Source organism: Theobroma cacao, chromosome 4 (assembly GCF_053813885.1).
Source record: "Theobroma cacao isolate CCN51 chromosome 4, ASM5381388v1, whole genome shotgun sequence".
In the NCBI taxonomy this organism is placed as follows: Eukaryota; Viridiplantae; Streptophyta; class Magnoliopsida; order Malvales; family Malvaceae; genus Theobroma; species Theobroma cacao.
In genome coordinates this window covers 37691667-37710350 of record NC_142642.1, presented here as the reverse complement: position 1 = coordinate 37710350, position 18684 = coordinate 37691667, and the positions used below count along the sequence as shown (strand labels likewise).

The 18684-nt window shown below is 35.3% G+C and overlaps 1 protein-coding gene across 1 annotated transcript; it reads right to left on the bottom strand.

Annotated features, from left to right (window-relative positions):
• Positions 1-4195: 4195 nt before the first annotated feature.
• On the bottom strand, positions 4196-16681 carry LOC18603110 (ion channel POLLUX-like protein, putative (DUF1012)). The gene is made up of 24 exons (XM_018120081.2): positions 16404-16681; positions 15381-15499; positions 14680-14783; positions 12728-13020; positions 11632-11703; positions 10548-10623; positions 10317-10415; positions 10053-10207; positions 9823-9927; positions 9132-9218; positions 8577-8661; positions 8347-8494; positions 7792-7868; positions 7633-7713; positions 6909-7100; positions 6705-6818; positions 6179-6271; positions 5927-6053; positions 5782-5858; positions 5548-5595; positions 5384-5453; positions 5227-5300; positions 4771-4881; positions 4196-4699 (listed from the first exon to the last, which is right to left on the bottom strand). The coding sequence occupies exons 1-24, from the start codon at positions 16484-16486 to the stop codon at positions 4598-4600; spliced, it is 2592 nt and encodes an 863-aa protein (XP_017975570.2). The 5' UTR covers positions 16487-16681; the 3' UTR covers positions 4196-4597.
• Between the last annotated feature and the right edge of the window lie 2003 nt (positions 16682-18684).

Sequence of the window (18684 nt, the reverse complement as noted above, 5' to 3'; positions counted from 1 at the left end):
TTTACAAAATATTTTAGGCTGGTAAAAAGTTTTTCACCTTTCAAATTAAAAAGAATATTTGAAAAAGTAAATAGTAACCAAATATTTTCATAAAAACTAACTTGACGCAAAGCAAAAAACCTTGATTTTATCACAATTATCAAGGTTTTATTAAGTAAATTTATTTTCTTTTACTTCCAACGGTAGTGATTGGTTTTAATTTTTATATATAGAAACGGTTAAAAGAGCTCAAAATTATTGCTAAAAGAAAAGAAAAGAAAATACTACCAAAGCTTCAAATGGTACATCTTCCATATTGTCAAGGGCTTCAAATGAATGCCCCTTTAGCCGTTTCCAATGTATCACTGTTGTTATGAATGGAAATTATCTAAGGAAAGCATCGACACCTTACAATTAAATCCACCAAAAAATAATACTAAATTGAATTTCAGTGACACCAAAATTAAAACTATTCTTAAACTTGCTGTAATTACATAATACTACAAAAAAAGTTTAGATTTTCAGTGGAGGCAGCTGGCTGCCCACCCATTATAGATCCATCTTTAATGCCAATTGGTTATTGTGGATCATTCCAAAGCCGAGCCCACTTCATGCCTGCAAATACAAAAGAGAATTACGTTCCAGGTCCAAAGACTCTAACAAGAAACATTAGGAATAAATGAATGAATGAATGAATGGCAAGTGATATTGAGCTTTATTTTTGTTAAATCATAGAATTAGGAAAAACAAAAAGTTGATGCAGAACATGTTTTTAGCTAACAGAAGGGGTAAACTGCATACGAGAAAAAGTAATATGTACAAACAATAAAAATTTTGGGGTTGAATTGCAAATTTGCTCATGTTATCTGAAGGGAGGGCTCTTTCTTATTTGACAACCCCCCCGGCTTACTCCCCTAATTCCTGCCCCATTGGCCCATATAGCTCGCATTTTTTAGTAATAGTGCAAGATGGGGGTATCAGATAGGTTAACAACAACAAGAACCAATTTTGCAGCACACAGTGTAGGAGGATGAATAAAGGAAAGTACATTCATACCATTCTTAACCATTAAAACCATTTTTATTCCCATGAAAATAGCGATTTTCAGATGTCAGTAAAGCACCAATGAATCTATGTTTAAGCATCTTAGCAAAATAAAAAACAATTTATGGCAAAATGAAATTCAAAAAGGATATGATTATAATTAAATTAAAACTTAGTCATGACTTTACAAACCTGTTGCTTTCTCTTTTTTGGTCTCCTCTTTCTACGTGGTTTGCGAGCATCAGAATTGGAACTTAAATTACTACTGTTTCCAGTCTTTGGATTCGAAGACCCCCCTGCCTTAAAGGAAGAACCACTTCTGCTATTGGATGTGTTGCTAGATGTGGACATTTCAGCTCTTTGTATGGATGAATTTCGGCTAGATGAAGACCCAAACCTTGATTTTGAATGTACTGAATTTGAAAAAGAATTAGTCGATGGCCTAGGAGGTGGCATTAAAGCTCTGGCAGAAACCTGTCTCTGTTATTAGTTGCAGCAAGCAAGAGCGAGATGAAGGGGGCTATGTCTAAACATTTAAAATCAATTATTTAGTTGAAAGTGCGAATATTCAAATAGATACTGAACCTGATTCCTTTCATCACTAGACACGCCAGATGCTGCTTTGCCAGAGGCACTAGAAGCCTGCTCCCTGTACACAAATGCCAAAATGTTTAACTGCACTTTCAATCATGTCAAAAGGAGGGGAATAAAGATTCCAGGCCTGTTCAACTACAAAGAGCTTGCAGTAAAAGGCCAAAGTTAAATCTGAATAGAATCTACAGCTTCTGCTAACCACAAAGTCAACAGTAATCATGAGTCTTTGTTGATGTCAACAGAAGTTTTAATGGAAGTTTTATCAGTCAATTCGTATCTGTAACTTATCCTGGTCCTAAATGTGACTAACAAAACCAAAGAGGGAACAAAAACCCATCAACTAGATACTTAATAGTTCATGCTTCCCATTAGGATATGAAGCAAAGCTCAGGTTGCATAGTTCAACTCACAGATGCAATACGTACCTGGTACTTTTATCTGTCCATTCATCATCCGCATCAGCTTCATCACTTGAGGTTCCAGTCAAAAAGAAATCATCATCACTCAAATCCAATAGCCCGTCATCCTCACTCCCTGTCTCTGTTAAGGAAAGTCCAAACAGAAGACACGTCCTTTTGAACATGAAAATACAATTTAAGCAGGTAAAACAACATATATTAAGAGAAAACATGATACATCCATAACATGTAACATAGTTTTAAGCCACAAAGTCACAGTACTGTGCCAACATTACTCAGAAGAGCTTTCTTTGCTGAATTTTACCTTTCTGTGAGTTTCAGTTCAAATCAAGATGAGAAGGCCTTTTATTGTAGAAAGGTTAACATTAGACCATGTAATCAAGGAAAACAAGTCACTGCATATAGTGTTATATAGCTGCGGTGAAGAAAGAATGTACCTTCCAAATCTTTCCCACTGGCAGCAGCAGCAACTAAGTTGGCTTTTATCTGCTTCCGCAATCTATTTCTCCTATCAACTACGTCTGAACCATCACCTCCCGTAAATAAAGATACATATTTCTCAGTCTTGGGGAAAAACTGCATTTGAAATAAATTATAAATTTTAGCTTTGCATAATTTCTATGAGCAGAGATATGCTGAATTCAAGTTCAAATAGTCGATTAAACAACACTGCCCTATTATAACAGCAAAAATACCATCTAATTTTCAATCAAAAGAATGCAAATTTACCACTAAATATGCTATAAGCTTACCCTAACATATTCAAGATCTTCTTTCAATTTAGAAAGCTGCTCAGCAATCTCCGCGTCTTGCGCCTGACCAGATGAAGTACGTTGCAGCTTCTCTAAACGCCTTATTCTCCTCTCTATCTTTCTTCTCTCTTCAATAACAATTAAGATACTAACAAATTAGTGGTTCATTTCATAATGAACTAAATAATAGTCCAACAATTAAAAACAAATTATACTAATTCTTACTTCTTACCAAAAAACTTAATCTTTCTGTCCCGCAAGAATAATTTTCGTTCCACAGCGAGTCGGGTATGGATTTCTTGTTGTTTCTTAAGCCCTTCTAACTTCCGTTCTTGAGCCTCTCTAACTTCAGGTGGAAGATCCTTATTTTATATATAAAAAAGGGAAAAAACTACAATTCAGAGAATCTACTACACAACTTAACAACCCTAAAATGAAAATTAAATAAAAAACGAGAAAAAAAAATGAGATTAAGAATACCTTTCGTAGCATGCGTTCAATGGAGCGTATCTGGTTCTTGAGAGAAACGGCTTTTGGCTTTGGTTTCTTGTCTACGCCAGGTCCTTTTGATCGCCGACCTACACGCTTCCTCTCCGCCACGCGCCGCTTACCGTAGCCACCGTGGGCCATGCCTTTTTTTCTTTTTCTCTTTTTGTCACTGTCCAGAGAGAGATGGCGAGTTTGGGGTTTTCGTTTTCTTGTTTTTAACTTTTTTTTTTTTTTAATTATGACATCTTTGGGTTAAAACAAATGATGGGTTTCAATTTTTGTTCTTGCCCTAACAACGTCAACTGGGCCTTTGATGGGCCAAATAAAAGTTGAATTGGGCTCCCTCCTTGACTCGTTAAAACTCATTAATTTTTTTTTAATTGATGAAAAAAGTATTTAAAACTTACTCTTCAAGTAAAAAGATTATACATTAACCAATGAGCTAAATCTAAACTTAAAAATATTAAATTATTGAAACAATATTTTTATGAACTGATATAAAGTTTTTAAATTTAAAAAAATAATTAATTTATAAAAACATATCAATTATCTAAACATTCTTATAAAGTTTAACACTATTATCAATATATATAAATATTTATTTTTTTTAATTATTCATTCGATGGTTTTAGCTTTAAATTGTGCATGTCGTCGGATCTCGACTCGATTATAGCACATTTTTATTTGAAAATTTCTTGAAAAAACTTTGGCCATTTGAAAATAATATAGCCTTGGGATTGAATTTTTTTTAATGCTTTTACAATGAGCAAATATAGATTTGGAGAAGCATCAACTGAATCATCTATCCTCAAGAATTAGCACAAATATTGGATATGAGAAACACATCTTAGCTTATGACTGTAAAGTTTCTTTGATGGGGAACTAAACCCACTCTCTTTAGCTAATCTACTCCTTGGATAAAGAAATAGCAACTGCTTTGTTGTGGGAGGACAAAGCTATTGATTTTCTTACAAATTTACAACATCCATGGATACAACAGTTCCCATGACAACAATCTAGACTTCACTAGGATCAAGGTCCAAAACTAGAATCTATCTCTGTCCCTATGCTGGTTTCACAGGACTCATTACCATGAAACTAAAGACTCCTGTGACAACAATCTAGACTTTCAATAGGGTTAATTCGAATCTCTCTCTATCCCTATGATGGTTTCACAGGACTCCTTAATATGAAACTAAAGACGATAGTTTCAACTTAACTATGCAAAGAGTTTATGAAGCCGATGCCCTTGGAACCATGAAAATTATTGGGAAAAAAAATGCGCAAAGAGGAACAAGAGTGACTGGAGTTATTGGTATTTTAGACGGCAATGGGTTGCTCTCCTTCAAGCTCGGATATAACAATTAGTGAATCTGTCATTTCTAGGGAGAGAGGTTCTGACTTGGGAGTCGGGTTAATAACCTGCAGAATACCAAAGAATGGATTAGGTATTAAAGCAAACCTGTTTAGAACCAAACAAAAGTATATTATACCTTCTTGTTGTCTTTTATATATCCTATGGCAACTTCTCGTCGCAAACATGCCCTTTCAGATAGCTCAGAGAATGAAAGGCGCTCACCCTCTTTCATGTAGAGGCTAATATCCTGTCAAGAAAATAGTCAAGTAGCAGCAGAATTTGACTGTAAACAATACCACAAAAAATTTCTATGAGTATCTTTCTTGAAATGCCAGATTATCACAAGAAAATGTGATTCCGTTGCCTAAGTGATAAATATGATGAGTTCATTACCTAAAAGACCTACTTTTGACACTACAACGCTCTCCTGTGACATGATGAGAACTAGAGTACTTGGTTTTATGCTATAAGAAAGCAGATTGCTTTTATGGTAAATGGGCCTTGGCTATCCTCCTCCTCAGACACCTAGTTATCCCCTTCATTTTTCAGTAAGTTCAAAAATAAAAGTACTGCATCTGAGAAATGACATTACCTTAACATATATTTCATCACCCTCAGCATTCAAAATGTCTTTCCACACTTCATTCAGTTCACTGTGTTCCGCCACTGTCATGCACCACATACTGTTATTTCTTAAGATTACACATGGCAACGATAGAAATACTGCTATAGCAATATAACTTCAAGACCTTGAGCTGTTACAAGACTCGTCACTTCCTCTGCCGCAATATAAGTCAGGGATGGCTTGATTCTTGTAATCTGCAGGGTTTGCAGGATTTCAATGTGAAAAAACTTAGAAAATCAAAGATGATAAAACAAGAAACTGTCTAAATCACTGAAAACAAAATATTACTTGTTTGCCCAATTTTGAGTCACCAATCTCTGCTACTAGATTTTGCACCTGTAGGACAATCAACTCTTAATACTTAAGTTTCAAAATAATAATTAATAATAATCCTAAAATTAACAACCACAGCTGCTCTTGACTAGTTAAATCTCAAATATTAACACTCTCTTTCTTGGTTAACACTCAAATACTAAAATTCAGGACCATGAGACTATCGAGATTATATTGAACCAAACTCACTGTCACTCCAAGTTTGTTGCAGATATTTTCAGCAAGAAGGAGAGAGTATGCAGATTGCTTGTCTGCCCTACTTGGATCTGAAAAGAAAACAGTTAGTCAAAGGATGAATGTACCAATAGAAACACTGTCTATCAATTATCATTACCTCCAAGAAGCCATTCTCTATCGGAAATCACAACAATAGATAAAGGAATATGATTGCTTTTCTTGACAGAATTTTGTATATGTGTTATTGTTTCCTCCAGGGTATCATAGTTCATGGGGTTTCCAATCTGCGATGCATGAAAATATATAACAGATTAGAAGGAAATGATAAAAGGCTTTGCATTCCCATCCTTCCCCACCCAAATAAAAAAGTTCTGAGAAGTTCCACATCATCAACCGAATGAGGCAGTACCCTATGGGAAACCTGGACATTCTTTAGTTTTCCTTGGCCAGACATGAAGCTTGCTTTCTTCCTTTCTTCTAATGGGACATCTGATAATATTTCCTGTAAAGTGTGGATAGCACATAAATATTCTGAACTCAACAGATGCAATGTAACAAAGTTGTTTCCTATCAAGTATAAATAATTCATAATGATTCTATTTCATTTGAGGTCCAAGAAGTGACATGATTGAGTTGGGAGGAAAAAAGAGCATCCAGTCTGACAATATGCACCTCAATGCAAAACTTATTGGTATTCATTCAAGTTCACAAATAATTCCATAGCCAACTGATCTCCTTCAAGTCAGAAATAATTTTTGCAGGTTTATGTCTAGGCACTTGTGGTGGAAAACACCTAGCTTGTCTCCATTACAGATGTTCTTGAAAACTTTGAAGTACATAACACTTAACATCCCAATTCAAGACAAGACAACAGGGACTGGTTATGTTTGAAATTGAAGACACTGTAGAAATCCTGAAAGAAAATGAAAGCATACCAACACGCTTCCAGGGCCAAGATAATTATCATACTCTTCAATCATTTGTACAACATCTGGACGCCACCCAAGCATAAGTATGCATTCTTTGGGTCCTAGACTCCAGTCTGATGCCTGCTTTGAGACCAAAAGAATGTATAAGTGGACTTCAGAATGTTCGATAGATGCCGTCACTTACACCACTTGTCCCTTTGGGAAACATACCTTTGATCCCGGTTTGTTGGGACGTTTGACAACATTTAAAATTCGTTCTTTTCTCAATTCTAAGGCATGCTTTAGAGTATCAGCATTGTTTTTGAAAACTTCCAGACTTTGGAGTGTATTCGTATCATCTTTTACAGTATCTGAAAGTGCAAGTTGTTTTCCTGTCCTGTGAATAGGTGCAATTAGCAATACCTACACAAATAAAAGCACAATAAGTCAGGAAGTATACAGATATAATCAGGGAAGGAACGCATGGACTATAAATTTCAGTGAAAGGAGTTCTTTCCAAGCAAAATCTTGGTAAGCAGTACTATCTCTCCATTCCAAGAAGTGGCCACAACTAGTTTATGAAACTCTCCACAGTTGCAAGCATTTAGACATACAGACATAACAATTTTAAATAAGTTTTTCAAGTGTACAAAGTTTAGACTATCTGATATATTTCTGTTCCAAGAAAAAAAGGAGATTATGTTTCAGTAGTCTAACTAATCCTGCCAACCACCCAGTCATCCTACTGCTGATCACAGAATGAAGTCAATATTCGGATTACCCAAAAGCAGGATATTCCTGAATTATTTAGTGTTATTCCCTCTTTTACATAGTGATTTGCAGAAACTTGAAGTTTAGTACAATAATATTTCATGATGCAAAATTACGAAGCTTAACTTTATAAAGGGGGAGGAATATGAATATAAAAGTTCAAAAAGTCATATTGTCTACATACTTTGTCAGTTTGCTGAAGAATTTCATCATCCCTGGGGTGGAAGTATATCTTACCACTCCGATAAAGACCACAAACAACTGCCTGAAAAGAAACCAGCAAAAAGAAACTGCATGGGAGTTCTTTCCACTGATAAATACTAACTTTAGCCAAAAGCATTACCTCTTGAAACCCCTGTCGTATTTGTCTATATGTCAGTCCTGTTAGACTAGGAAAATGGCAAAGATTGAATACATTTTCTGCAATAACATGATACCAATTATTCTGGGAGCAGAAAACTAAAATATAATGATATGGACAAGAATCTAATTTTGAAAATAATTCTGTACTCCAACAAATGGATCTTTAGGATTTCTTTTATGCGAATATCCTAAGGAAAGAAACTGTTAGCACTGGTGAAATTTTGTAGGTCGAGCTAAAATGGTACTATTAAACTAGAAAAGAACCAAAACTGGTTTATTGATGCAAGAAGAAAAACTACCCTTCTTTAACCAGTATTCAGATTCAGAACCATCCCAAACTATCCAAGAGTGGGAAAGTCCTAGTGCTGGTGTCTCAGTTTTGTTTCATCAAAAGACAGGAAAAAACTTCATGATATCACCATAAGTTAAACTTTAGACAAAGAATGGCTATAAACAGGGAATTACAATCTTTAAGCTCTCATTGTCTTTCCAGCATCATAATAATAACAACTCTCAACAAGGAGTCATACTATACTTCGATAATTAAGCAAGTGCCTGTAGATCTTTATCAGCCCCTTTTGCCGAGAACATTGAACAAATAATTTAGAAGCAACATTTTCTACTGGCTCCACTTTCAGTCCAGAGATTGACTTCAAGAGCTCACATGTACTGGAATTTGACACCTGCGTCATTAAGAACGCGAAATTAAACTTGAGTTCACTCAGTAGAATGTTATTAATCTTATGGTTATGCAGATGCACATACCTCAACAATAGTGGGGATAGATTCCATTTCGGGAATAGGTTGAAGTGCTAGTACAGAGAGAAATGCATCAGTATCAACTTCATACCTAAACAGTTAACGAACCACTGTCACTAAACTTCCCCCAAAGAAAACTGTCGGTATTATGCACTTGTTAAAAATGAACTTGCAAAGAACTAGATAGGATGAGCAAAGCAGAACTGCACTAGCTGCTGTTTCTATTATCTTGACTTCATTCCTCAATACAATATCCAACAATGTTTCCAGCCACCTTAGTTTTCCAGACCCTAAAGTCTGAGTTTAAGAGTCACTGACTGCAGTGTAAGTTTGATTATGGAAACTACTAATAATCTACCCATCAAGGTTGTTTGCAAACAGAACTCAAGAGTTAAAATAACAATTCTCATAGTACTCCAAAATGATATAATGTAACACTGAGAAAAGATGACAAAGAAGCTAACATTTTCAAATGCCTTTACAAGACCTGCAGAAAGGAAAAATGAAAAAAAAAAACACAGTTCAAAGAATATTGTCCTATTAAGTTGATAGAGGTCTTACTGATCTCCCTTTGTGGGCAGTATGATAATGGCACGTGCCTTATTGGCTGCTGCTCTTTCAAATGACTTCGTCAAACTAAGGCTGCAACTGCACAAGCAGAACAATGTTTAAGAATCAAAGCATAATGACCACAGATAGTTCTAAATCAACCAATCAGAATTTATATCTATCCCACGAAAACCTTGGAGGATCAAAGTTTACAAATTAAACAAAGAAGCGAGAAAAAACATTTTAAGAATTGAAAGGATACTGAGATAACAACTCTAAAGTTTCTCTTGTGCACTACTTATGTACTGAGTTGCACAGTCTTGAGATTTTAAATTAAGATGCATACTATAAACAGCAACCAAAAAACAAAGCTCCCCACACAAGGGGTCAGTTATTTCACACTGTGCTCTATTCAGGAAAATATCTTGAATTAGATTAATAAAAGCAAGGTCCTCAATAGTTTCTGCACATCTTCTTTGGTCTTCTCCTCCCACTTTCGACATAGCATACTCTATTAAAGGCATCACCAACAGGGAATGCCCTATTATTAATACAATTCCCAATCTAATCAATACTTATGAAGATTTAAAAACGTTATCCACTGGCTGTTGGCCGTCATTTATCCAAGCTTGGAAGTGGCTATGAAAGGGAAACATAATTGGAGTTTGTATTTTGAAGGGGAAAGAGGACCAAGTTCTTATACCTCCTCGTAAGGATATCAATATGGTTAAGATCCTTGGCAATATTGTCAGCTAGCTTGTCCATTTGCTTCCTTGGAAGATCAGACATAAGAATAATTCTCTGCCTCCTATGAAAACATAATGAAGGTACAATGATAGAAGCCAATAATTATGCATGCAGAAATAAAAAACCAATGGTGGCATAATACTTATGCATGCAGAAATAAAAAACCAATGGTGGCATAATACTTACCTGGCTGTAGCAGTTCCTAAACGAACAGCAAATTCATGATACTTATTTAGCTGCTTTAGTATGAAAGCCAGACGACTGTTTACACCACAAATGATGATATGATCAGTCTCCAAAACTTGCATTTGTGCACCTTCCCTGAGTTTTTGCATGTTGTTCTGTCACCCAAAAACAAAATGTCAAGGCATGCAGGGTAGCTTAAGCAAATAATAGGAGCTATTAAAAGAAAAGGAAAAGGTAAAACTAGCTCTTGTCATAAGTACTTACTCTGAACTGTTCTGTCATTGTGCTTAACAACCGAGAATAAAATAATATGCCCCATATAGCAAGAATGAAGCCAATAACACGTTCGATACGCGTTCTTTGCTGTAGTTCAACACATGAATATGTTTTTCAGATGCTAAAGTTTTCAAATTTGATTTTGTAATCATGGAAGCAACATGAAAGCAATCATATCTTAAAGCAACCAAATTATTAGATACATGTCACACCACGCACTTTTAAATGAGTAGATGATGAACACAGGCATGCCCAAGCCTCCCAGAAGCAGTCCTCTAGAGACTGTGTATTTCCCCTGTGTTATTCAAGGCACAGCTACCAGATTAGCAAACAAAAGTAGCATTATGGATTGGTGGATTGGCAGCAAATAACATACAATCATGATGTATGAAGATGATGGACTAAAAAGAATAAAACCAAAACAAGCATTGACCAAAAGGCTTGAACCCAGTGGCCATGTACCCACAATAAGGGTGGGTGAGTAGCATGCAGACATCCTGCTTTCAGAGGTTTATTCCATCAACAAATTCCTAGCAGAATTTTTTTTTTTCTAAGAAAAGTTTAAAGATAACACAAGTAGTACTACATCACCACCAACTACCATCTGACTTGTGCCATATAGATTTCATCAAGTTGTGCAGGTTGTCTAACGCAAAATCCAACAATAGGTAAATCCATCAACAATGATTGATTCCACATAATACTGTACAATTTATTTGTCATTATCTAACGAAGTTACAGCATAGAGATTAGAGAAGTATGAAAGAGAGATAATATGGTTCTGAAAATTACTAAAACAATCCAAAGGGGAATGATAAACAAATGAGAAACAACTAATGTTGCAAACATTCACCATGACAAAAAGATATGCTTACACTACAACCTTTCACATTGTCTTGTACTTTCGATGAATCCAAGATATATCCAGGACAAAATGAATAGAAGAAATGATCATTTGGCTCTGAATAATGATACATGATGAAGAAATTCTTGGTTCAAGTACCACATTAAGGCAAAAGTATCACATGCATGACACCTTATTTCTTTTCTCTTTTCTCATTTCTTTTTAATCCTGGTCAGATTATAAAAAATAACAAAGAGAAGCTACAAAAGGGAAAATGTAATTTTTTTCGAATTTTTCTTAGGAACATAATCCAAAGTATAAAAGTTATTGCAGAAAAATTAAACACAACAAAACTTCACAAAGCCTAACATCCCATTTACCATAAACATGCCACAATCATATATAAACAAGATTGACTGTACATTTACCATTCAATAATCAAGATTGATTGTACATTACCTAAACTTGAAGAACAGTAAACCACCAATAACTACAAATGAGAAGCATGCTACAAGGAGAACCACAAGAAACCTACAAATGTTTGAAACAAGTGAATCACTCAATTCTGAAGACATATATCCTGAACTATAACTCAATGCAGACTCACAAAGGGAATAAAATTTAAATATATTAAACAGGATATATAGAACATAAACAACTTTTAACCTGTGACAAATTTTATTCAGCAAAAGCAAGTTGGTTATGATTGTACATAGTTTACATGTTTATGGTTCTTCCAAGATCTTAAACTACATTAGCAATACAAAAAACAGAATTCATATACAAGATCTCTTGTGAAGCTCTGAGGAAGATTTTCAAGTGTCAACCTTCCACATGCTTCTTTATTAAGACTTATTTGAGCGAAGAATAATGTGACACTGAAAAGGCATTGTTTTCTTCATTCATCCATACACAATTAGAATCATTATTGGCTTTTAACATAATTTATTACTATTCAGTCAGTACTAATAGCCAAATATCAGACTGAAAGCTTAAACTGATAGGTCAAGGCCAAACTGACTCTATAAGAAGCCCCTCACTTGCCAGCCCACTAGGCTCTGCACATGGAAGTGGTCCAAGACAGGCTCTAAATCCACTTACCATGTGAAGATAGTAATAGTAACATGACAAGGGTTGCCAGGCTTTCATCTTTGGGAACCATTAAGTCAACCTGGCTTTGATGCCATTATAGCCAACAGACCTAAAAGCTTACACTAACAGATGGTGGCCAAACTAGTATTATATCTCCAAAAGATTTGGATCCCTGTCAAAGCTCTGAGAAAATAAGTTCATGCTTCTTAAAAGGGATCACTCATCAGTCTTGGTAAAGCAGGTCCTAAGAAGGTGTCATCTATACACAATCAAGTGCCTGATATTGTTGCACAAAGTGACCATTGTTAATTGTAGAACCAGCAGTTTTATACCAATCACTGTCAGACCCTTGTCATTGTACTAGAAAATGACCAATGATAGTGCATGATTACTAAGTCCAGCCAAAAGTCATAGTAATTGACCACTACAAACCAGAAAAATATAAATGGTAAGTTTCACTTACGTGGCAACATTTTTCTCCAGTTGAATGTTGAATAAATACAGTAACCGTGCAAAGTTCCATCTAATATCCTGAATTGAAGGCAAGGACACATCCAAGTTAAGAGGGGTTGGTTTATTCAAAGAATTAGACATGCAGGCAAGAGGCAAACTTGTAGCCCCCAAAGTCTGAAGTAGATGTGGAAAAAAGTCTTGGACCATCTTCATTAATGTGTTGACAAAATCCAATTGCATCAGTCTCAGTAAGAAAAATGATGACACAGTTCCAGTGATCAGTTTAGCTTGGTAACCCTGCACCTGCAGTGATGACAATCAAGAAAATAAGGACACCATAAGCCATAGCTGATCCCCTGTTCCAAGAAACGAAAAAGAATGACTACACAGCAAGTTTCTACAAGACAAAATAATGATAATGTAGAAATAGCAGGCACAGAAAGTGTACCCCTCATTGTCTGTCAAAGCATACTGTAGCAAAAGAAAGGTGTGCTAACACAGATGAAAAATTAGAGGTGCAAACAGTTACTAGTGCAAGCTTCCACCACATTGACAGCAGCCAAATGAACAAGGCAATTATGAGCATCACCAAATAATTTAGTAACCATCAAAATTACGATTATCTTAGAAGTTCAGAATATTGTAATAAACAATGCCAACAAACTTCATTATCATTTCTTAGGAAGAAAGAAAGTCTTGCGTTGCAAGCATATCTCCCTTCTTTTGGTTTCCTCTCATTTACATCCACAGCTCAACAATAGGTTATTCTCATCTTCTTGTCCTCCACTCTATGTTATAATTTCCATTAGGTTCATGTCCAGAGCCATAAGTCCATCACTAATATATTAAACAATAGGGATCATTGTGCACAATGAAGCTTGCACCAGATTAAGGCTTGACTAAGTTGATTTACCCTCCAAGATCATTTTTCCCCCTTCTTCACTGAAAGAGGAAGAAGATTTTCTTTTTATTTTATTTTTTTTGTTTTTAATGGAAAGAGGAAGACAATTTTGTAGTCAAAGCAGACTCATATTGGTAGCATGTACTGACAAAGCTCCTATTCCTTTCATTTAATCTTAAAGCAATTTAAATTCTGCTTCAGCATTCCTATTTTTGTTTCACATCTATTCTCCCTTGGTTCCTTTTATCATATGCCATCCAGAGAACAAATTTCTCTGATGCATCCTGCCCACTTGTGTTGCTTTAGTGCCACATCAAATTCATCCTTCAACCAGTCCTCCTCCTCTATTAGCTCATCGACCTTCTTTCTTCCAGCATTCCTATCACTTAATCAATATCAACCAGAGACTTTCATCTCCACAACCAACCAAATATGACTTTCACGAATTCTCCTCTGATCTCTTCTTTTCTGTATACCACCATAACCAAGCTGCTAAAATTTCCTCACCTGCTGGAAGGTGCCATTGTATGTATGAAGCTTCCACAAAGCATCAACCTCATTTCCGTATATAGGGAGGCAGATTAAACAGAGACTGACTTCTATGCTAGACCTCAGTCCAGCTACTTTTGTCTAAGAATTAAAATAAATGCAACATGGAAACAAAATTAGTAAGGAATCCGATAATGCAATTCCTAACTGACAATTTAATATCTCTTTTGTTATACTCTCTCATCTCAACACTGATATGAGGTATTGCAACTATATTGGTCATATTACAGTCAATAACAGGCTTTCAAAAGATTAGGCAGCATGAATATGCCAAAATGGCTCACTCCTGCTCCTCTCCAGAAAATGATGAAAGACAAAAAACAACCAACCAGCAGATGCGTATATCACTTGAATAACAACAAACTATCAGTGTAGAAGAAGATATCACTGATTGGAAAGAAATATATCATATATCCAGGTCCTGATAACAAATTGATAGAACATAATCCATTTATAACATTAAGATAGAACATCAATTTCAACTCTTTTAGCATCCAAGATTTAAGCCTCACCTGAGAACTATTTTGCAGGTCCATCCTAAAGAATTTGACATTTGAACTATCTGAAACATAATGCAACTTATTTGTTGTTCTTTGACAAGTAACCTTCCATTTTCCTGGAGAAGGAAAGCTATCACAATTCTTTTGAGATACGAGAAAACATTTTTAAATTTTTTAGAAAAAAGAAGGGAAGAAGAAGAGGTTCTAACATACTTTCAAAGAAACTCAAAGTGCGGCCAATCCTCATAAATATAAATTAGAAAGCATAATTTGAAGTGTAACTATGAGCCTGTAAAACACAAGCAAGCATATTTCATTTTCTTAACCCTCTTTCCTACTCAGCGATCCCAACATGGGTAACAACTGTTCATATCATAAGTTGAATCGAGCACAAAAGTTTACAGTTTGGTTTACCTTCACATTATTGGGGTCAAAAATAGATTGACCCGCATAACATGCTTAAGAAACAAGTCAGAATTAACTTGCACAACTACAAATCAACAACAATGATTAGTCCGGTTATGAAGACTCATTTAATGGAACAATCCAAATTCACTTATTTAACCCCATCTGATAGAAGTAACAAAGAGTGATCCAGAAACAGTAACAGTTTCACAGTTAACATCAATAAATAATGATTAATTACTTAATTGATAGGAACTGAACATAGGTATCTATTTGGCAAACTCTTAATGCAGATGGTTAGGACTCACCTCTATTGCGTATCATAAAGTTATGTACATTGTAAGATGAAGAATTCTTCCACCGAAAGCTGCATAGCATTGATTTCTGGAAAAGTATTGTATTGTTTGCGCCTCTTGTGCTTTGTGTTCTGCAACAACATTCCATACCTTCATATGCATATTTATTGCATTCAAATAGCAGAGCTCTTCTACATCCATCTACAAAAATTGAATAAGTAAAGGCAATTCTTCACATCACATGCTATTTCTCAAACCACAAGTCTTCCTTCAGAAACGTGTGGCTATGTGATTGATCAAGCAAAAAGACAGGGGAAGAAAGAGAAAGAAAAAGGCAATCTTCTTTCCGATCAAACAATTTGACCTCAAATCATTACTAGCAGAAGTGGCATCATCATCATCATCCATGCAGAACATGTCAACCCAATTGTAAGGAGACTTTGCATCAACACCTATCTCATTTAGCTGTCGCTTCAGCTTTGATAACTTGCCACAGTCGAAAAAGTGGATGCTTTTAAGCCCAATGCTGTTCCAACACTTGTTTGAACAGGGTTCACTCCGTTAGATTAACTCCAAATCCAAATAAAAAAGCCCTCTCCTCTGATATATAAATAGGAAAAAGAAGAAATGGCATGATCGAGAACCAGTCACGGCTTAATAGGACGAATAATACGCACTGCTCAGCAGCCATCACTGTCCAGCTAGCTGAGTAACTGTAGCTACAACTATCGCCATGATAGTGCATAGAATGCCGATGCTTTGGAGATTTGACTTGGCAAACATAGTCCAAAGGCAGATCAAAAACACATATAGGACCCCAAAAACGAAACCTTTAAAAGTGTAAATGACCATACAGACCAATTCATTTCAATCTTTTAAGTCCATCTACAATAAAGATTCAGAGAAAAATGAACCTTCCAAAATCATGTGATCACCAATGCATTAACTCCAAAAAAATAAAAGACCCAAATGCATAAGTCCAATTAATTAATGTTCAAACAAAGAAAAAATAGAGACTTGAACATGAAAAAGTACCTGGTTGAAGAAGTTTGAGTCAGCCTGGAAATTCTTGGAGGCAAGAGCAAAGGCTGAGGGCTCTGCAACTGACAAGAAATCATCTTTTCTTCTGTCTCTCTCTCTTGGTGAGGGAGAAAAAAGAAACAAAAAAAAAAAGTGAAGAAACTCTTGATATGGGATTGGAAGAAATAGACAGAAAGTGACAACAATAAGTAATTAGAATCTAAAGAGAAGTGGAGTGAGATGTATTTGGATTTTGTCCATGGAAAGAAAACATGATTAGAGGTAGGACAGTAGGGGGTAGGATGGCAGGTGATGAGTCAGATGGGCCAACAGAGAACCTCTAAACATCGAAGGTTGGCTGTCGTTTTCAATTGAGGGAAGTCATTGCACCAATCTGGACCACTTGCCCACTTCACCGCTGTACTACAAAGAAGCATAAGTTCATAATTCCTTCTCTTTCTTTCTTAACAAACTTCATTGCAGAACCTCTTTTTCCTCGAAAACATGGTATACCTCTTTCCGTGCAACGTTATGATACAAATTGATTTACATTAATAAAAAAATTTCAAATTATTGAATATAAGTATTTTGATTGATTTAATAATAAATTATGCCACAGACTCAAACAATAAAGGTTACTTGATAAACAAAATTATATATATATATATATAAATTTAGATATATAAAATTTATTTATTTATATATATTTCAAAAAATTAATATTAAGATTTGTTTCGACTAATAGAGAAAAAGTTTAGATAAATTATCTATATATGGACCGCTGAACACTTATCCGCTTCAATGACGTGATGGTCACGTAGAAATTTAGGAAATAAAATTTCATAGGAGAATGAAAGGGAAATTTTGTACGAATTCAATAATATCTTAACATTAAAAGTCCATTTTTGTATTTCTTGTAAATAGAAAAGCTTAAAAATGATATTATATATTAATTTATTGAGAATTAATTACACCTTTAAAATATTGTTTTTTATTAAAAAAAGGGGACCTAAAAGTGGAGCACCTGCAACTGCAAGTCAATCCTGAAACTAACGAAACTAAAGTTGTTATTTTAATGATATTCTAGAGATCCTGGGCCCACCCTCTCTGTCTCACTGCCCCCTGGGCCCCAAGGCAGTTTCTGGCCCACTTGCATTCTGTCTTTTTTTTTTAATTAAAGAAAATTTCTCAGTGTAAACTCGGATATTTGTGCTATATATTTTAGACCGAGTTTAATTATTCTGAATTAATGACATGTTTTTATTTATTGTTTTAAAATAAAATTTCCGACTTGTCAATTGTCTTCTTTCTCTCTTTTCCTTTTTTTTTTTTGGTTTTAAATTAATCTCAATCTTGACTTATAGCAAAAGTTAAAATTAATTTACAAGTTAGGTTGATAGGACAACAATGTTCATGTATGGATATTTTACTGTTTATGCCTGCTGGTTTTTCATGAAATCGATGAGGTCTTCCAATGAAAGTACAGTTTTAATTGATCAAATAAACATGTTCACGTGACTGTGCATGTTACCTGTCCAAACTGTTGATATCCTCATACAGAGTATGCAATTCTACAAAGCCAATGAGCATATGCCCCTGCTCAATGGCACTTTGTAATTACCTATTCTGGATCCCTGATGAATAAAGGAAATAGCCCCAAATGCCAAAGCCAAAACCCACCTAGACACCACTCTCTGTCTCTGGCTGCGTGTGGTCTTTGCTTTTATCTAACCTTTTGCTCTGTGTTGTGTTTTTTCATAGTGCTGAAACTTTTCTGCTTGCAATAGGACCACTGGCCGAACCATCAATGGGATGTCTTTCACCTTCATTTTGCACCACGAAGCAGTTGCTCTCCAGGGTTAGCTTCAACTATTGAAGTCATGAAAATATATATGAGCTTTGGATTATTTGATGGCTTAGCAGTGGGGCAGAGATGTGACTTGTCATGCTCCTTTACCCTAGGTGAGAGCTGAGAAAGATGGGCAAGGATAAGGCCTCTTTGATATTTGTTCATGATATATTCAGATAACATAAAATATTTGCAGCACAAATCATTTTATCTACCATTTCCACTCACTTTTCAATGATTGTACTGGTTCAAATTACTATTAGAAATTTTCATTCCATATGATCATGCCACATGAGAAAGTAGGTATTTCTAATGAAATAGATGAAGAAGACACTGCTGTATGATTCCCTTCAAATTCTGGAAAACATAAAACAGTACACTTAAAAAACTCCAGTGACACAAGCAGGAGATGGACTGACATTAGCTATATTCTGGTTTCTTCACTAG

Coding starts and splice junctions, on each gene's coding strand:
- LOC18603110 (XM_018120081.2), bottom strand. CDS start 16,486: ATGATTTCTTGTCAGTTGCAGAGCCCTCAGCCTTTGCTCTTGCCTCCA. Junction 10,416..10,547: donor CATCATCTACTCATTTAAAA/GTGCGTGGTGTG, acceptor GTTGAACTACAG/CAAAGAACGCGTATCGAACG. Junction 5,454..5,547: donor ACTCAAAATTGGGCAAACAA/GTAATATTTTGT, acceptor CAAACCCTGCAG/ATTACAAGAATCAAGCCATC.